At 46.7% G+C, this 12653-nt stretch overlaps 1 protein-coding gene across 4 annotated transcripts in view; it reads right to left on the reverse strand.

Annotated features, from left to right (window-relative positions):
- The window catches only part of PLCH1 (phospholipase C eta 1), a 92393-nt gene that overhangs the window by 33130 nt on the left and 46610 nt on the right, over window positions 1–12653 (reverse strand). For 3 of the 4 annotated variants that reach the window (XM_039389927.1, XM_027730695.2, XM_027730729.2), the window contains exons 12-23: window positions 12414–12575; window positions 9896–9967; window positions 7261–7355; window positions 6480–6577; window positions 5822–6001; window positions 5622–5729; window positions 5220–5344; window positions 4707–4791; window positions 4026–4172; window positions 3552–3631; window positions 2164–2223; window positions 1348–1708 (exon numbers count right to left, since the gene is read on the reverse strand). In XM_039389927.1, coding sequence (XP_039245861.1) covers window positions 1348–1708; window positions 2164–2223; window positions 3552–3631; window positions 4026–4172; window positions 4707–4791; window positions 5220–5344; window positions 5622–5729; window positions 5822–6001; window positions 6480–6577; window positions 7261–7355; window positions 9896–9967; window positions 12414–12575 — 1573 coding nt within the window. The remainder of the gene's footprint in view (window positions 1–1347; window positions 1709–2163; window positions 2224–3551; window positions 3632–4025; window positions 4173–4706; window positions 4792–5219; window positions 5345–5621; window positions 5730–5821; window positions 6002–6479; window positions 6578–7260; window positions 7356–9895; window positions 9968–12413; window positions 12576–12653) is intronic. The other variant, XM_027730737.2, reaches the window with a different exon arrangement.

Below are 12653 nucleotides of genomic sequence, written 5' to 3' on the forward strand. Positions count from 1 at the left end.
CTTTCAATTTAAACCACAGCATTTCAGAGTTATCTGCCTGTACTAGAACATCCTTTTTCCTGCCTACAGTTTCTTCTCACGGTGGTAGAGAAAGCCCTGGGTTGACTTTGCTCACTGTTCCTCCTGAGGAGCTTCTTTTACAAGTGCTGTGCAGATTAGCTGCTCCTTCAAAGCCACTAATGTGGGGCCAGCAGCACAAAGGTGGCTGATCACCATGTCCTGTCAGTGCCAGGTAGTTATATTGCAGTGGCTCCTGCAGTTGCTGGAAGTGGCTGCTTTGCAGCTGAAATGATTTGGAGCAGAGCAGCATTTCTGTCACCCCCTGGCCAAGAGAGGCTCTCAGGGTGCTCTCTGCCTCTCACCAGGGCAGAGAGACGGTGGTGCTGGCTGTGCTGCTCCACCTATCCCCTGGGACTATCCCTCAAAGCTGGGGCCAGCCCACATCTGAGGATCTGGGGACAGCCTCCGGAAGTGCACATGCTCTTCCCAAATAAACCAAAACCAGCCCCAAAAAGCAACACTGACACCCCAGACGAGGGACCAGCTCAGGGTGGAGACAGCAGGTCTAATGAATCAAAGCCATTGTACTCAAAGCTCCCTAGACTGTTTAAGTTTTCCAGCAAATCAAATATTAGGCAGGTCCAACACACTAACTTTGCTGCAGTCATGGGAATAACTGGATTTCAAAACCAGGGTCTATCCTGGATTTCAAACCAGACTATTACTGCTGAACACACTGAGAAAACTGTGTTTTACAGCTATTTTCAGAGTGAAATTGTATTGTGTATCAATTACATAAGACCCAGATTTTATCCTAACACATGCTGGCCATATAAATTGATCAGTCAGTGACCTAGGGTAAGAGCCAAATATCAAGTCTGTTGGATACAAAGTTTAACCTACTTTTACCCCTTTTACATCTGTTTGAAAGTCTTTAGGGACACTATCACCAAAAACATACGTTGCATGCAGCTCTTCCTCCTGAAAAACAGGGAGAGGAACCCCCCCCGCCAGCAGCTCTGTCTCCACAAGTAAATGGAGAGCAGGAAACCAGGAACTGATAAAGTGCAATGGAAGGTTGGTTCTTAAATTACACAGAAATTTGGCAAGTGTCCTTATAAGAGCACTTCCAGGAATTACTGTAATTCATCTGCCCAGTTTGCAGAGCAGACAGCTTTCCCGGGTACCACTTATTTAAGGAGCTGATAAAATCCTACCAGCTTCAGCCCACGTAACTCTGTGCAGTAACTCTGGTTTGAGCTGAATAAAACTACTCACACAGAGGCTAATCTTTTCAACAGGCTATTTCAACTCACTATATCAGAAGTACTTTTGGAAGCATCTTACCAGAGGTGTTTTCCTTCCCCGTGGCATCCTGGGCAGCGTCCTCAGGCGGGCAGGGCAGTCCCACCAGCAGGTACTTGTCCACGGGCATGGAAGCAGGACGCGCCTGCAGACTCCGCTTCGGGCGCCGAACGACCCCTTCCTTGTCCTTCAGGTCTGTGGGTTCAGATGCACTGTCCTTCATCTCAGCAGCCTCCAGGAAGCCCATCTTGCTCTTCTTCCTGCCCTTGGCGGGCGCGCTGGCCGTGCGCCGCAGCAGCCGCTCGCCCAGGGATCTCTTGCGCACGTAGTTCCCGCCGGCCTCGGCACAGCCCTGCTTGGGGTTCTTGTTGAACAGCCCCCGCAGCCCTATCAGCTGCTTGCTCTGAAAGGACAAGGAGAGCCACGGTTTGGGCTGAGCTTAGACTCAGTTAGAATGAGTACGAGGGAAAGAGCTGCTTCCAGAGCGTTTGTGAGCGATGGAGACAAAGATCAGAACTCAGCAAAGCAAAAATCCACACCAAGCCACTCACAACCACTCTGAGCGAGGAGCTCTCAGCTCAGGTCTCCACAGATTCATGCATGTCTGTGTTTCTCCTCATTAGGATGGCAGCCTGCCACAGTCAGAGCAGAGGTTTGCTCCAAGGCTGTGAGAAGTGTCTGCAGTGACAGGCTGCACACTAACGGGGAGTTTTCTAGGCATGGCCTTCGCCAAAGCAATATCCAGATGTCTCAGAGCCTGGATGGAGAATGATGCAAGTTTGGCAGCTGCAGATCATGCGACTGGGAAGCACTGAAAAGCTGTGCCCAAAGTGCAAAGGACATGCTCGTGAGCTCTACCTTGGTAGCTCCTAGAAAGTGCAATATTGTGTAACTGGGGTTGAGGATTAAAGGGCTCCACTGAAAGGCAAAAAAAAATGCAAATCCATTTGGCTCATGTTCTCAAGATTGCTACACAAGCAAATAAGGTTAATACACAGCAAAGCATTTAAAAAACTATTTATTAGTCTAATGTAAGTGTCTCCCAGAAACTTGGCCAGATCTCCTCACTCACATGGATGCAAACATGCATTCAGCCTACTAGAAACAATAATATCATTGCCCATCACCCAGGCAAACACTAGATGAGCAGACTAAGTTATAGAGATCAAATCCCAGTGGGTCTCCCCCCTCCTTCTCTTGCCTTCCCTCTGCAGCTGCTCTCTACTGGTTTTATTGAACATATTTCTCCTTTGAAGAGCACATCAGCCAAGAGCAGCAGCCAAACACTCCTGCAAACCATCACCAGAGCTGGATGTGGTTTCACAGATGCCCCCAGACGTGCACACATCTGGGTATACACTGCAGATGTATCCAAGCTGTGATCCCCCTTCACTGGTCTAATGGGATCAGGGAGGATAAAGGTATGGATTTCAGTGAGGATCTGGAATACACCAAATCTCAGCCCTGGGTCTTTCTCTATGGTATTTTTTTTAATCTCTGTTCCTCTGAGCTTTCCTTGGGTGCTGCACAACATGTTTGTCATGACATTCGTTGCATCCTCTCTCAGAAGGGACAAAGACTGAGGGCCAATCTCTGCAACATACACCCTTCATAAAGGTCAGGTTTTTGGTTGTGCTTTTTTTCCTGTTTATCTTTGCTTCCTAAATCACTGTAAAAGTGCTGTTTTACTTCAGCACCCTGCTGAACGTAGCCATAGTTCCTTTGTGCTGTTTATCTCCAATGACTGCCTGTAAACAGCTCAGAAAGGCAGCAGAAGCAAAATGCAGGCAAAAAGCACAGTGCTTTTACTTTCATTTTAAAAATGGTTCAAAATTAGCAGAAAAGCAAAATGTATGCACTGAAACCTAAAATTAAATTAGGTTAATTTAAATTAATTAAATTGGCTGCTAAAAATAGCTTGTCAAAGACCATGTTCTGGTGCAATTACAGTTCTCAAGATTTACTTCTAAAACAAAATCATTTCAACACACTGAAGAAATGTGCTTCCTGTATGCAGACATGCTAATTAGTAGGTGCTGACAGCAAGAACATCTAAGTATGTGAGCACTAAGAGTAGAGCAATGGTATGTTGTGGGCTCCCTGATGATCTCCTGCAAGGATCCCCCACCACTCTGAGCCTCATCCTTCTGCCTCCTGAGCCCTCCAACACAGATCCCGTGAGGTTCTGTGCTGTATTTAAAACCATTTTTAGCAGAGGGAAGATGTACATTTCCAGCTATACCCACCTTTCCATAGGTCTCATTAATGATTATATGAACAAATATGGATGCTTCTGTCAGTCCTTCTAAATACACGTGGCGATAGCCTGGTGAAACAGAAACAGAAATGTTTGCACACAAATAACCCCAAAGAACCAGCAGTTTGCATTCTGTGCACACCTGGCAATGCCTGTCTGTAGAAGGGATGTATGTACCGTAAGCCACCTTCAGTAAACTCCTTATGTTCCCACAGGCTTCTCCAAAACCCCAGTACAAATTGCATCAAAGTTATAAAAGACAACAGTAGTAGTTTCCAAAAGCACAGATGACCAAACTCCTTCAAGTGTTGGTGAATAACCCACCCCAAGATAACAGGAGAGTTGTCCAAGAATTCACAGAGATATGAGCATATATCACCTCATGCTGGTAACCCCATCTTTAGATCCAAGCTGTTTGTTCCTCAGCTGGATTCCCAGCTCAGGGAGAAGCAGTGGGACTCACCAGGCACGAGGCTGCTGAAGGCCACAGTTCTCTGCCCCACAAAGTCCCTCCCGATGGGATCGTGGTCCCAGACGAGGAATCGCACCAAGGCTATTTCGGGCATGTGGATGGTAAAGGTGAGAGTTTCCTCCCACACAGGATTGAACCCTGTGAAACAAACAGCACACAGAGTTTGGGAAACCAGTCCAGAGCAAGTGCTATCCTCAATTTTCACGATGAATAGCAAGAGGAAAGAAGCTGCAACACAAATTACTCTTTGCTCATCTAGATCTGGGCACTCTTGATCTCCATCATGTCAGTCATTAAATGTGAGATTTGTCTCTTGGACTGCTTTAAAAACAAAATGGTTCTGCCTGAGCAACTGGCAGGGATACCACAGCAAGGTGTTGTCCTGCAGAACTGAGATGTATAGATAGATATTTGAACTTCTGCATAGAGGAGATTTAAGAACAATCCAGGAGAAAGACAATGAGGTGAAGAGCCCTTCCCTTCAGCTCTAGCTTGGCTGTCTCCCCACACCAGAAATTCTATCTATAAAGCAGAATTAATTTGTTAAAACATAATCATTTGATTTCCCCAGATAAGAAGCTTTGTCATTTAGAAAGTAATGACAGACTCTGTATCATTTATAATTACTTTATGTTTTACTCTAAGAAGAAGAAATCACTTAGATTATCTTACCATTGTCGTCCACCACCCTGGTCTGATCTTTACAGCAGTCAACAGGTAACCCAATGATTTCCACCTCAACAAAGGGATCTATTATCTATTTGTTAAAAACAAAATATTTTAAAAGCAAGCTAATGATACAGGTGAAGGTCAACTTTTAACAAATTCATGCAAAGAGTTGATTTAAATTCACATGAGAATTCAAAACTCTTCGATTGACACGAATTTTCTGGCAGCACTATCATGAGAAATGGTTTCATGAAGTCCAAGCTGATGTATGGTTTGTAGCCTCCAGAGCTATGGCCATCTATGACTGATTTGCAGACCAGTAAAGTCACCCTTAATACAAAAAAACTGGTTCTTAAGCAACATATGTAGGATACAGTATCTAGTAGTATCTAGTGACCAAAAGCTTGACAATATCTGAAATTTACAGGTGTATTTAAATAAGGAGAAAGTTTTTGGGCCATGTGCTGCCCTGTCACTGCAGGAGCTCTCGTGGAGCTGTCAGGATCAGTCTCTCACCTCTCCTCGGTCCCCTAACATCGAGTCAGGAGGCTTGGGGAGCTGCTGTCCACTGATGATTTTCAGAATAAGCTGCTTTTTAGGACTGGCAGGAAGTGGATCAGCAGAGTAGGGGTTGAATGTGCCTAAAAGATGGGAAGAATGAGAAGGGTAAGGAAGGAGATCCACAGAATAAGTATCACCCCAAGATGCACATACAGAGCCAGAGTTCAGTCAGAAGTAACAAACAGAGTATGGGGCAGCTGCCATTAATTTTGAAACTCTCTTCTATGAATGCATGGAAACATGAAAGATTCTATTTTTGGTTTTACTTTCCTTTCTTATGCCTTCCAAACATCACTGTGAAGGACACTCTGTGAAAGGCCTGACAGTTAGAGTAATAAATATACAGCAGGACATTACCTTTGCACATCTGCTGAGGTTTGAGGACATAACCACAGTTGCCATTTACCCTGAATTTTGCTTCATTTAACTGCATCACACGTCCCTCAGACTGGTAGTTCAGGGCCACTGAAGGAGAAAAGTCAGGTGTCATTGATCAGGATAATATTCCTCAGCACATGCACAAGAAATGGGAAGCAAGGTTTCCCTGGCACACGTACCCAGCTGGCACCCAACGTTCCAGTAAGGGACGGGGTTGAAGTTGCTGGAGTCGATCCTGTAGGCTGAGGGATAGACCCTGCTCAGCTGCTTCTGGTTGTAAAGCATGAACTGCTCAGCCTTCTGCTGCACGGCCTGGTGGGCTCTGGTCTCACTGAATGACAGCACGTTCCCTGTGGACCCTGTGTCACGGTCAGACAACAAACAGGTGACACAGCAATCCCATGTGGGGCTGAGCACAGACCTCACTACACTGGTGTTAATCCAGGGAAACGTGAGGTTTACTCCAGAGTTACAAGGATAGATTGTCCTGTCCTGTCCAAATCATGCACCTTGTGTAACTGAAGGGCACCAGCTTCCCCTTCCAGAAGGGTCTTATGTTCTACCCTCAAGTTTTCACACTTGAAAGCCAAACCAAGCAAGAGCTTCAGCTGATTGTTGGGGCCTTTTCTCCTGCAGAACTCCAGACATGACCACTCTGGAGAATCTACAGAGAAATCGACTGCTGGCAGTGTGACCAAAGGATTCACTGCTGGGGAAGGAGTGCCCAGCTGGGCTCTGGTTCTGCTCTAGTCCCTGTGACCCACTTACAGCAGCACTCAGCCCTTTCCCTCTCCCAGGTGACCAAGGCCTGTGCAGGCCCCGTGCCAGCCCCTGTACCATCATCCACGATGTCCTGGGCAGCCACAGAGTTGGTGTAAACCACGAGGTCGGACAGAGCCCGGCACAGCTTCACCGTCTTCCTCCGGCGGGCCAGTCTGAGGGGAGCACGTACAGGAAAACAGCAGATTTCAGTATTTAAGGCATATTTCAATCCCCCTTTCTGTTCTCTTCTATCTCCCTTTCTGTTCTTTTCATCAGTAAGGAAACAACCAAGTGTGAGCAGGGAGCTGTGTGCAGCAAACCTCCTCAGAGAGGGCTCTGGGATGATGTTCCCCTGCACCTCCACAGTCTCACTACACAGATAAAATTTTCATTTAAAACATCATGAAATAGCTGCACCATGGCTCTCCCAGACAAAACCAAGGAGCATTTCTGTGACAGCAAATGCATTCTCAGTGGCACTGTTGTGATTGCTTTTCCTTTACACTCTCCCATGCAGTGCAGTTGCCCAGGCTGGGATGCACCCAACTGAACGTGCACCGTTTGCTCTGAGCACTGTTCACAGCAGGCAAAATGGGGCTTGGCACCTTTCCATCAGCACAGTGATGCAGCCACACTTCACTTTAAGGGTAATTGCTGTTTGCAATCTGTGACAACCAATGCAATCAAAACACCAGGTACAGCAAAACACCCCCCAGCTGTGTCATACATGACACATGTGTCATACGTGTGCTCTCGGGCACAGACTTCCCCGAGGCAATGCCATGGAATTGGGGATGGCAGCGAACAAGCCTCTGGCTTCACCTGAGCTGCACAACTGTGGGGATTCCCAGCTCACCTGTGGGGATGCCCTGGTTCCCTCCCAGGAGGGTTCTGCTGGCTCTCGTCCTCATCTGATGCACTGGGGTGTTTGGCTGCTGCCTTGGCAGCTTTCTGTGGGGAAGAGTCAAGCAGGGCTGGGTCAGTCCCTGGGGTGGCTCCAGAAATCCTCATTGCTGTGGTTGAGCTCAGGGAGGTGGGGGAGCTGCAGGGCTGCAGCTCAGGACCAGTGTCCTGCCCGGACACCGAGTGACCCAGGGGCTCTGACAGCAGAAGCCCTGCTGCTACTCCAAGGGTTCCATGAAGGAAAGCCAGCACAGAGCACCCGTGCCCCGATCTCCCTCCCTCCCACAGCCAGGATCCAGCCCTGCAGCCGTGGAGCAGGTTTAGCTGCTGGTGAGCAGAGCCAGGCCTAAGGAAATTATTTGTGCCAGTGCTCAGCCTGTCCCAACCCACTGTGTGCTCTGCAGCTCCCTCCCCACTCCCTCCTGGCACCAGCACAAGGGTGCTCCCCTGCTCCAGGACCCTGGGCACTGCTCCTGCTGCAATCCTAATGGACGGGGCAGAATTTTCAAACATCATCTTTCCGCTCCCTTTTCAGCCACATACAAACACTGAAGTTATTCTATATTGTTACAGTTGTGCAGTAAAGAAAACAGCTTTGATAAAAAGATTAAAACCTAAAAATCGCCATTTTTTTCATAAGCACCTAGGATTTAATAGTTTCCAATTTCAACAACGTTATAGTTCTGGTAACAGTAACCACAGCTTCTTGTGAGAGTAATTTAATTCCCTTTTCATCATGAGGTAATTAACAATATAACTGAGAGTTCCTTATCCTTTTACTCATATGGCTCACTGAGCACAGATTTCTTTCCTCCTGTTGTGATACCCCAATACTGAATATAATTTAGTCTGCTGTGTTTAGTGCTGACATAAAGTTGATTATATTGGAAATCATTTGCATGGTTCAGTTTTGGAATCCGAAGGCCTGCACTGAGGGTGTTCCCTGCAGTTAACTTTCACAAATTTCCAGCTTTAGTGTCTTTGTCCCTCCACTGGTAATTTAAAGAGTTTATCCACTCGGCACAAGAGCTGCCTGAAAACACGACATGTCAATATTGCTGGGTGGATAATTCTGTATCTGCAAAAATATCGATGGGAACCTGTCTTCCCCTTCAGCTGGAAAGGCACTGGAGGTCCTTGTTGCCTCAGTCTACAATACAATCACTACTTTAAAAAAAAAATCTATATCTATCCTTATTCTTTCAGCAGAGATGAAATGAATGGGCTTTCCACCATGCTGTATCCATTAGGATAACTAGCTGAAGTAATTAAATTATTGACATACTTTCCAGCCCTCAGCATAACCAGCAGATTTCAGTGGCTGACTTTTGCCTGTGACATCCCATTCCACACACTTGTCTGGCCAGCAGGGAGCACAGGGGGTGATGTGAAGTGTCCACTATCAGGCACAACAGGTACTTCCAGACCTCCACACCCCCTGAGTAACGTGCACTGAGCCAAAGGTGCTGAAGGGCATCTGAGCACCTTAAACTGATGAGAGCTTGGAACTGCAGGGTAAATATGAGCCCTGAGACTGCCTGCTTAGGGATTTTTTGATGGCTCCTAGCTGCCTTCAGGGCAGACAGACTGGTGGTTGATTAAGTTCTATGAAACATTTCTTAATTGCTGTTTTTCCTAAACCACTGCTCAGATTCTCAGTCCCAGAGCGTGTTCCCTGCTTGGTGCAGCTCTCACCATGGATGGCAGGGACCAGGAACACCAGCATCTGGCAAGCTGGGGGCAGAGGGGGCTGCAGACCTGCCACATGCCCCTCTGCTCATTTACTGACTTTCTATCTGCTGACTGACTCCAGGAGGAAGGAAGCTTTCAGCTGGATCGGCTCACATTGAGGATATAAATCCAGGCCTTGAGGCACTGTGGGAGTGTGGGAATAGGGGAGGTGGATGACAGGACATGGGAATGGGAGGACACATGGGAGCACTGTCCCTTTTGATGGCTGCTCTGCCCAGCTGCAAAATGAGACCTCCCACTCGTCTGGACTCCACCAGCTCTTGCCCCAGCGAAGGGCAGTGGAGCAGGGAGTGTGAGCTGGCAGCTCCACAAACACAAATGGGATAAGCAAAACCAGGAGGAGATCAGCAAAGACACATTTGTGCAGAGCAGGAGCCCAGAGGCAGCACTTGGTCACAGCAGCCCCCTGAGCAGGCACAGACAGTCCCAGCACATCCTGGGTGGCACTGCCCAGGGTGGGACGGGCAAAGCTGGGCCCGGCAAAGCTGGGCCCTGAGTGAGCCAGGTATTGTCAGCTGTGTGGAAAACAAGAATATGCCAAGACATTCGTCTGTGTTGCTCTTCTGCTGCTGCAAGTTCAATCAGAAAATCAGCAACTCCACCTCACTAGTAAAGATGATCTTTTAGTCACACGAGATTCTTTTTATTCCTTTTAAAGGTTCTCCATCCTGCTGGCAGTTCATATTCCCCTGAACAGCGGTGAAGACCCCAAGTGTAATCACACAGGCTTCCCTTACTGCCCCCAGACCCACCTCTTCTCAAACAGTAAAACATTCCCAGGCTCTCTGGAATGCCCCAGGCCCAGCACAGCACACAGAGCCTCTCACTTTACTCACCTTGTGTTTACCGAAGTTGCCCATTAATGATCGACCGTGAGACTTTTTTCCACCCTCTTTTGTGTCCAGGTTCTGTGCAGAGAAAATGCAATAAAAAGTGTAACTAAATACCTTCAGAAATCTCTTAAGGAATCTGCTCCAGTCTCTAAAAGGCATCATTTCAATATAATACAAGTTTTTCCTATGTCAGCCTCGTTCACTATTAGAGGAGTACAGTGATTGCATGTGAGAGAATAAAAGGGAGTTAAAGTCTCATCTGTGAACACAAATTGAAACCCAAAATCTCACTACAGGACTTTTCTAAGTATTTATGTACTTGATGGCTTAGATTCCTCTAACAGTAAAGAATAAAATATTCATGTTAACACTCAAGACAACAACAACCCAGGTAGAAAAAGCAGTCCAGCAAAACCAGGCAAGCAACAACAAACCACGTTTGAGTGCTCTTGAAAACAGCCACAGAGGAAAAGGGGGGGGAAATAATCTCTCAACAGATAAGAATGGACTTTTCACAGGCAGCCTGGAGTCTGAGTTTCACATTCCCAGCCATGCCCCCAGACATCAGCTGGATAACTCCTGGCAGCATCTCGCTTTTTCTGTCAGAAAACACAGCCCTTCATCTTCTGAAGAGCAAAACAAAGCTGAAGAATATTCCCCCAGCATTTCACAAGTTCTATGAGCTCCAGCTATTCCCTGTTCAGTGCTGAGCTGGATTCACTTCTGGCTATCAGAGCAATCTGGGCACTGCAGGGTTCATTCGGGTCCAGGAGAGTCGATAACCCCTGCGGCTCCGCTCACAGATTTGTTCCAGCTCGGGCTGGAATTCTCTGTAAGACGCAGAAAGAAACTTCAGCAGAATTTTATTTTTTTAATAGCAAGTCTTTCGGGAAATGAAAGGCAGATCAGTAATGAAGTAAAGGAAAATGACCAGTAAAAAATCCCAACGGAAAATATCCCAACGGATCCCCTTCTGATTCACCAGTCACACAGGAACTACCAGAACAGAGCTTCACACCACCAGCACACACAGCCAGCCAACGAGTTACAGAGTTACCAAACCAGCATGATGTTTACCCATTTAGATTTCTCTGAGCTAGGTCAACGTTGCTAATGGATCTTCCAATTGTTTCAATGCATTATTCCTAATTATTCAGCACTGGTATTGCTTTAAGACCCTTAGAAACAACAGTCGCAAATCAATCTTCACAGGACTGTTGCAGCAGGGGAAGAGACCTCTAAATATCTCTTCATAAATAAAAATTCTATCATTTGATCTTACCTGACAGATGCTTGAATAATGCACTCCCATTACTGGAGTATTTTAATATTCTGGTCACATCAATGACATTAATGGGCAATCTCAGGTATCATATCCAACACCTGATGCAAATTTGCATTCTTTAACCAAAACTCCCTCAAATGCTCTCTAGGGGCCAAGCAGTTCCCAGAGAGCATGTCAAATGTAATTATTTTAACACAAAATAATACTAAAATGGCTCATAACTGATCGTATTCACTAATGTGAGGAGCCTGCTCTCTGAAATCCCACTTTTCTGACCTCTCAAGGCCAGAGGGAACCAGCAAACTGACTGGTGTCACTGCAGAGCCAGTCTGAGAACAGCCCTCCTGCCAGGTCAGATGCCTCGTCCTTTGCCTCTCACCACAACCCAACCTTCCCCAGTGCCTCAAGCAGCAGCACAAGCCAAGGATGTTTTCTGTAGTCAAGCCTGGCTTCAGGGGAGTCTCACAGGTCCAGCTTTGGAGAGAGATTGGCAGGAAATACTTAAGGCCCCAGAGTGGAAAAAGCAGAGTTACGTGTACTCGACCTTTACGACTCCACTGGTCAGAGCAGGCACATCTCCCCAGAAAACTCTGCATTAACATCACTGGGATTTGCATCCAGTGATGGGTAAGGTGAAAGTGTGGTCACCACGGACTCAAGGTAGTAACTCTTGATATACTCAAAATTCTGATGCATTTTACTGTTTTACAAGACTAGTTGGATGTCAAAAGTGCAAAGAAATGTACCATTCTTATGTAGAGCACTCTGAAAAATCAGTTATAAAAAACCAGAACCTTGCTCAGGGCAGGAAAAGCACAATCCTGTGGTTTAGTGCTGTAGAAAACAGCCACCAGTGTTACAGGCAGCAGTGCTTGCAGTCACTGTGGCCTATCGTGACAGGACTAAGGTGACAGAAAAGGGATCTTTCCCCAATAACCCAGGTACAAACCAAACTGCTTGACACACACCTGCAATATCAGTACTTACTGAATTAGTGTCTTCCAAGTTTTGCAAGGAATAAACCAGATTAGAACACACTGAACCAACATACTCTCCACATTGAACCAGATAAATTCTCTCCTTAGATATTTTCCTGAAATAGTTCCAACATTTCATTTTGGATCAAACCAGCTCTCAGAAGCTTTCCTAAGTTTCCAGCTTTCTCATCTGCAATAGTGTGCAACACATTGCACTGTCTAACGTTGAGCAGAGGAGGTGAAGGGGAGCCCCACGTACCTGCTTCAGGTTAACGTTGAGACTCTGGTGCGTCGCCTTCAGCAGGGCCCTCACAGTGAAGCTGTCGGGATCTTCCTTGTCCCTGATTTGGGATTCTTTTAACAGAGATTCCAGTTTTGTCCTTATGAAAGATTCCACCTGGTGCTCAGTTGCACCATTACTCTGAAAGGCATCCAAGGAACCCAGTTAAAGTGGATGGTTCTGCCCCTCACAGTGGGACAGCTCGAGGGAGCGTCACAC

The sequence above is a fragment of the Pipra filicauda genome, unplaced genomic scaffold (genome assembly GCF_003945595.2).
Source record: "Pipra filicauda isolate LSUMZ 115617 unplaced genomic scaffold, ASM394559v2 scaffold78_size3787270_pilon, whole genome shotgun sequence".
NCBI classification, from domain to species: Eukaryota; Metazoa; Chordata; class Aves; order Passeriformes; family Pipridae; genus Pipra; species Pipra filicauda.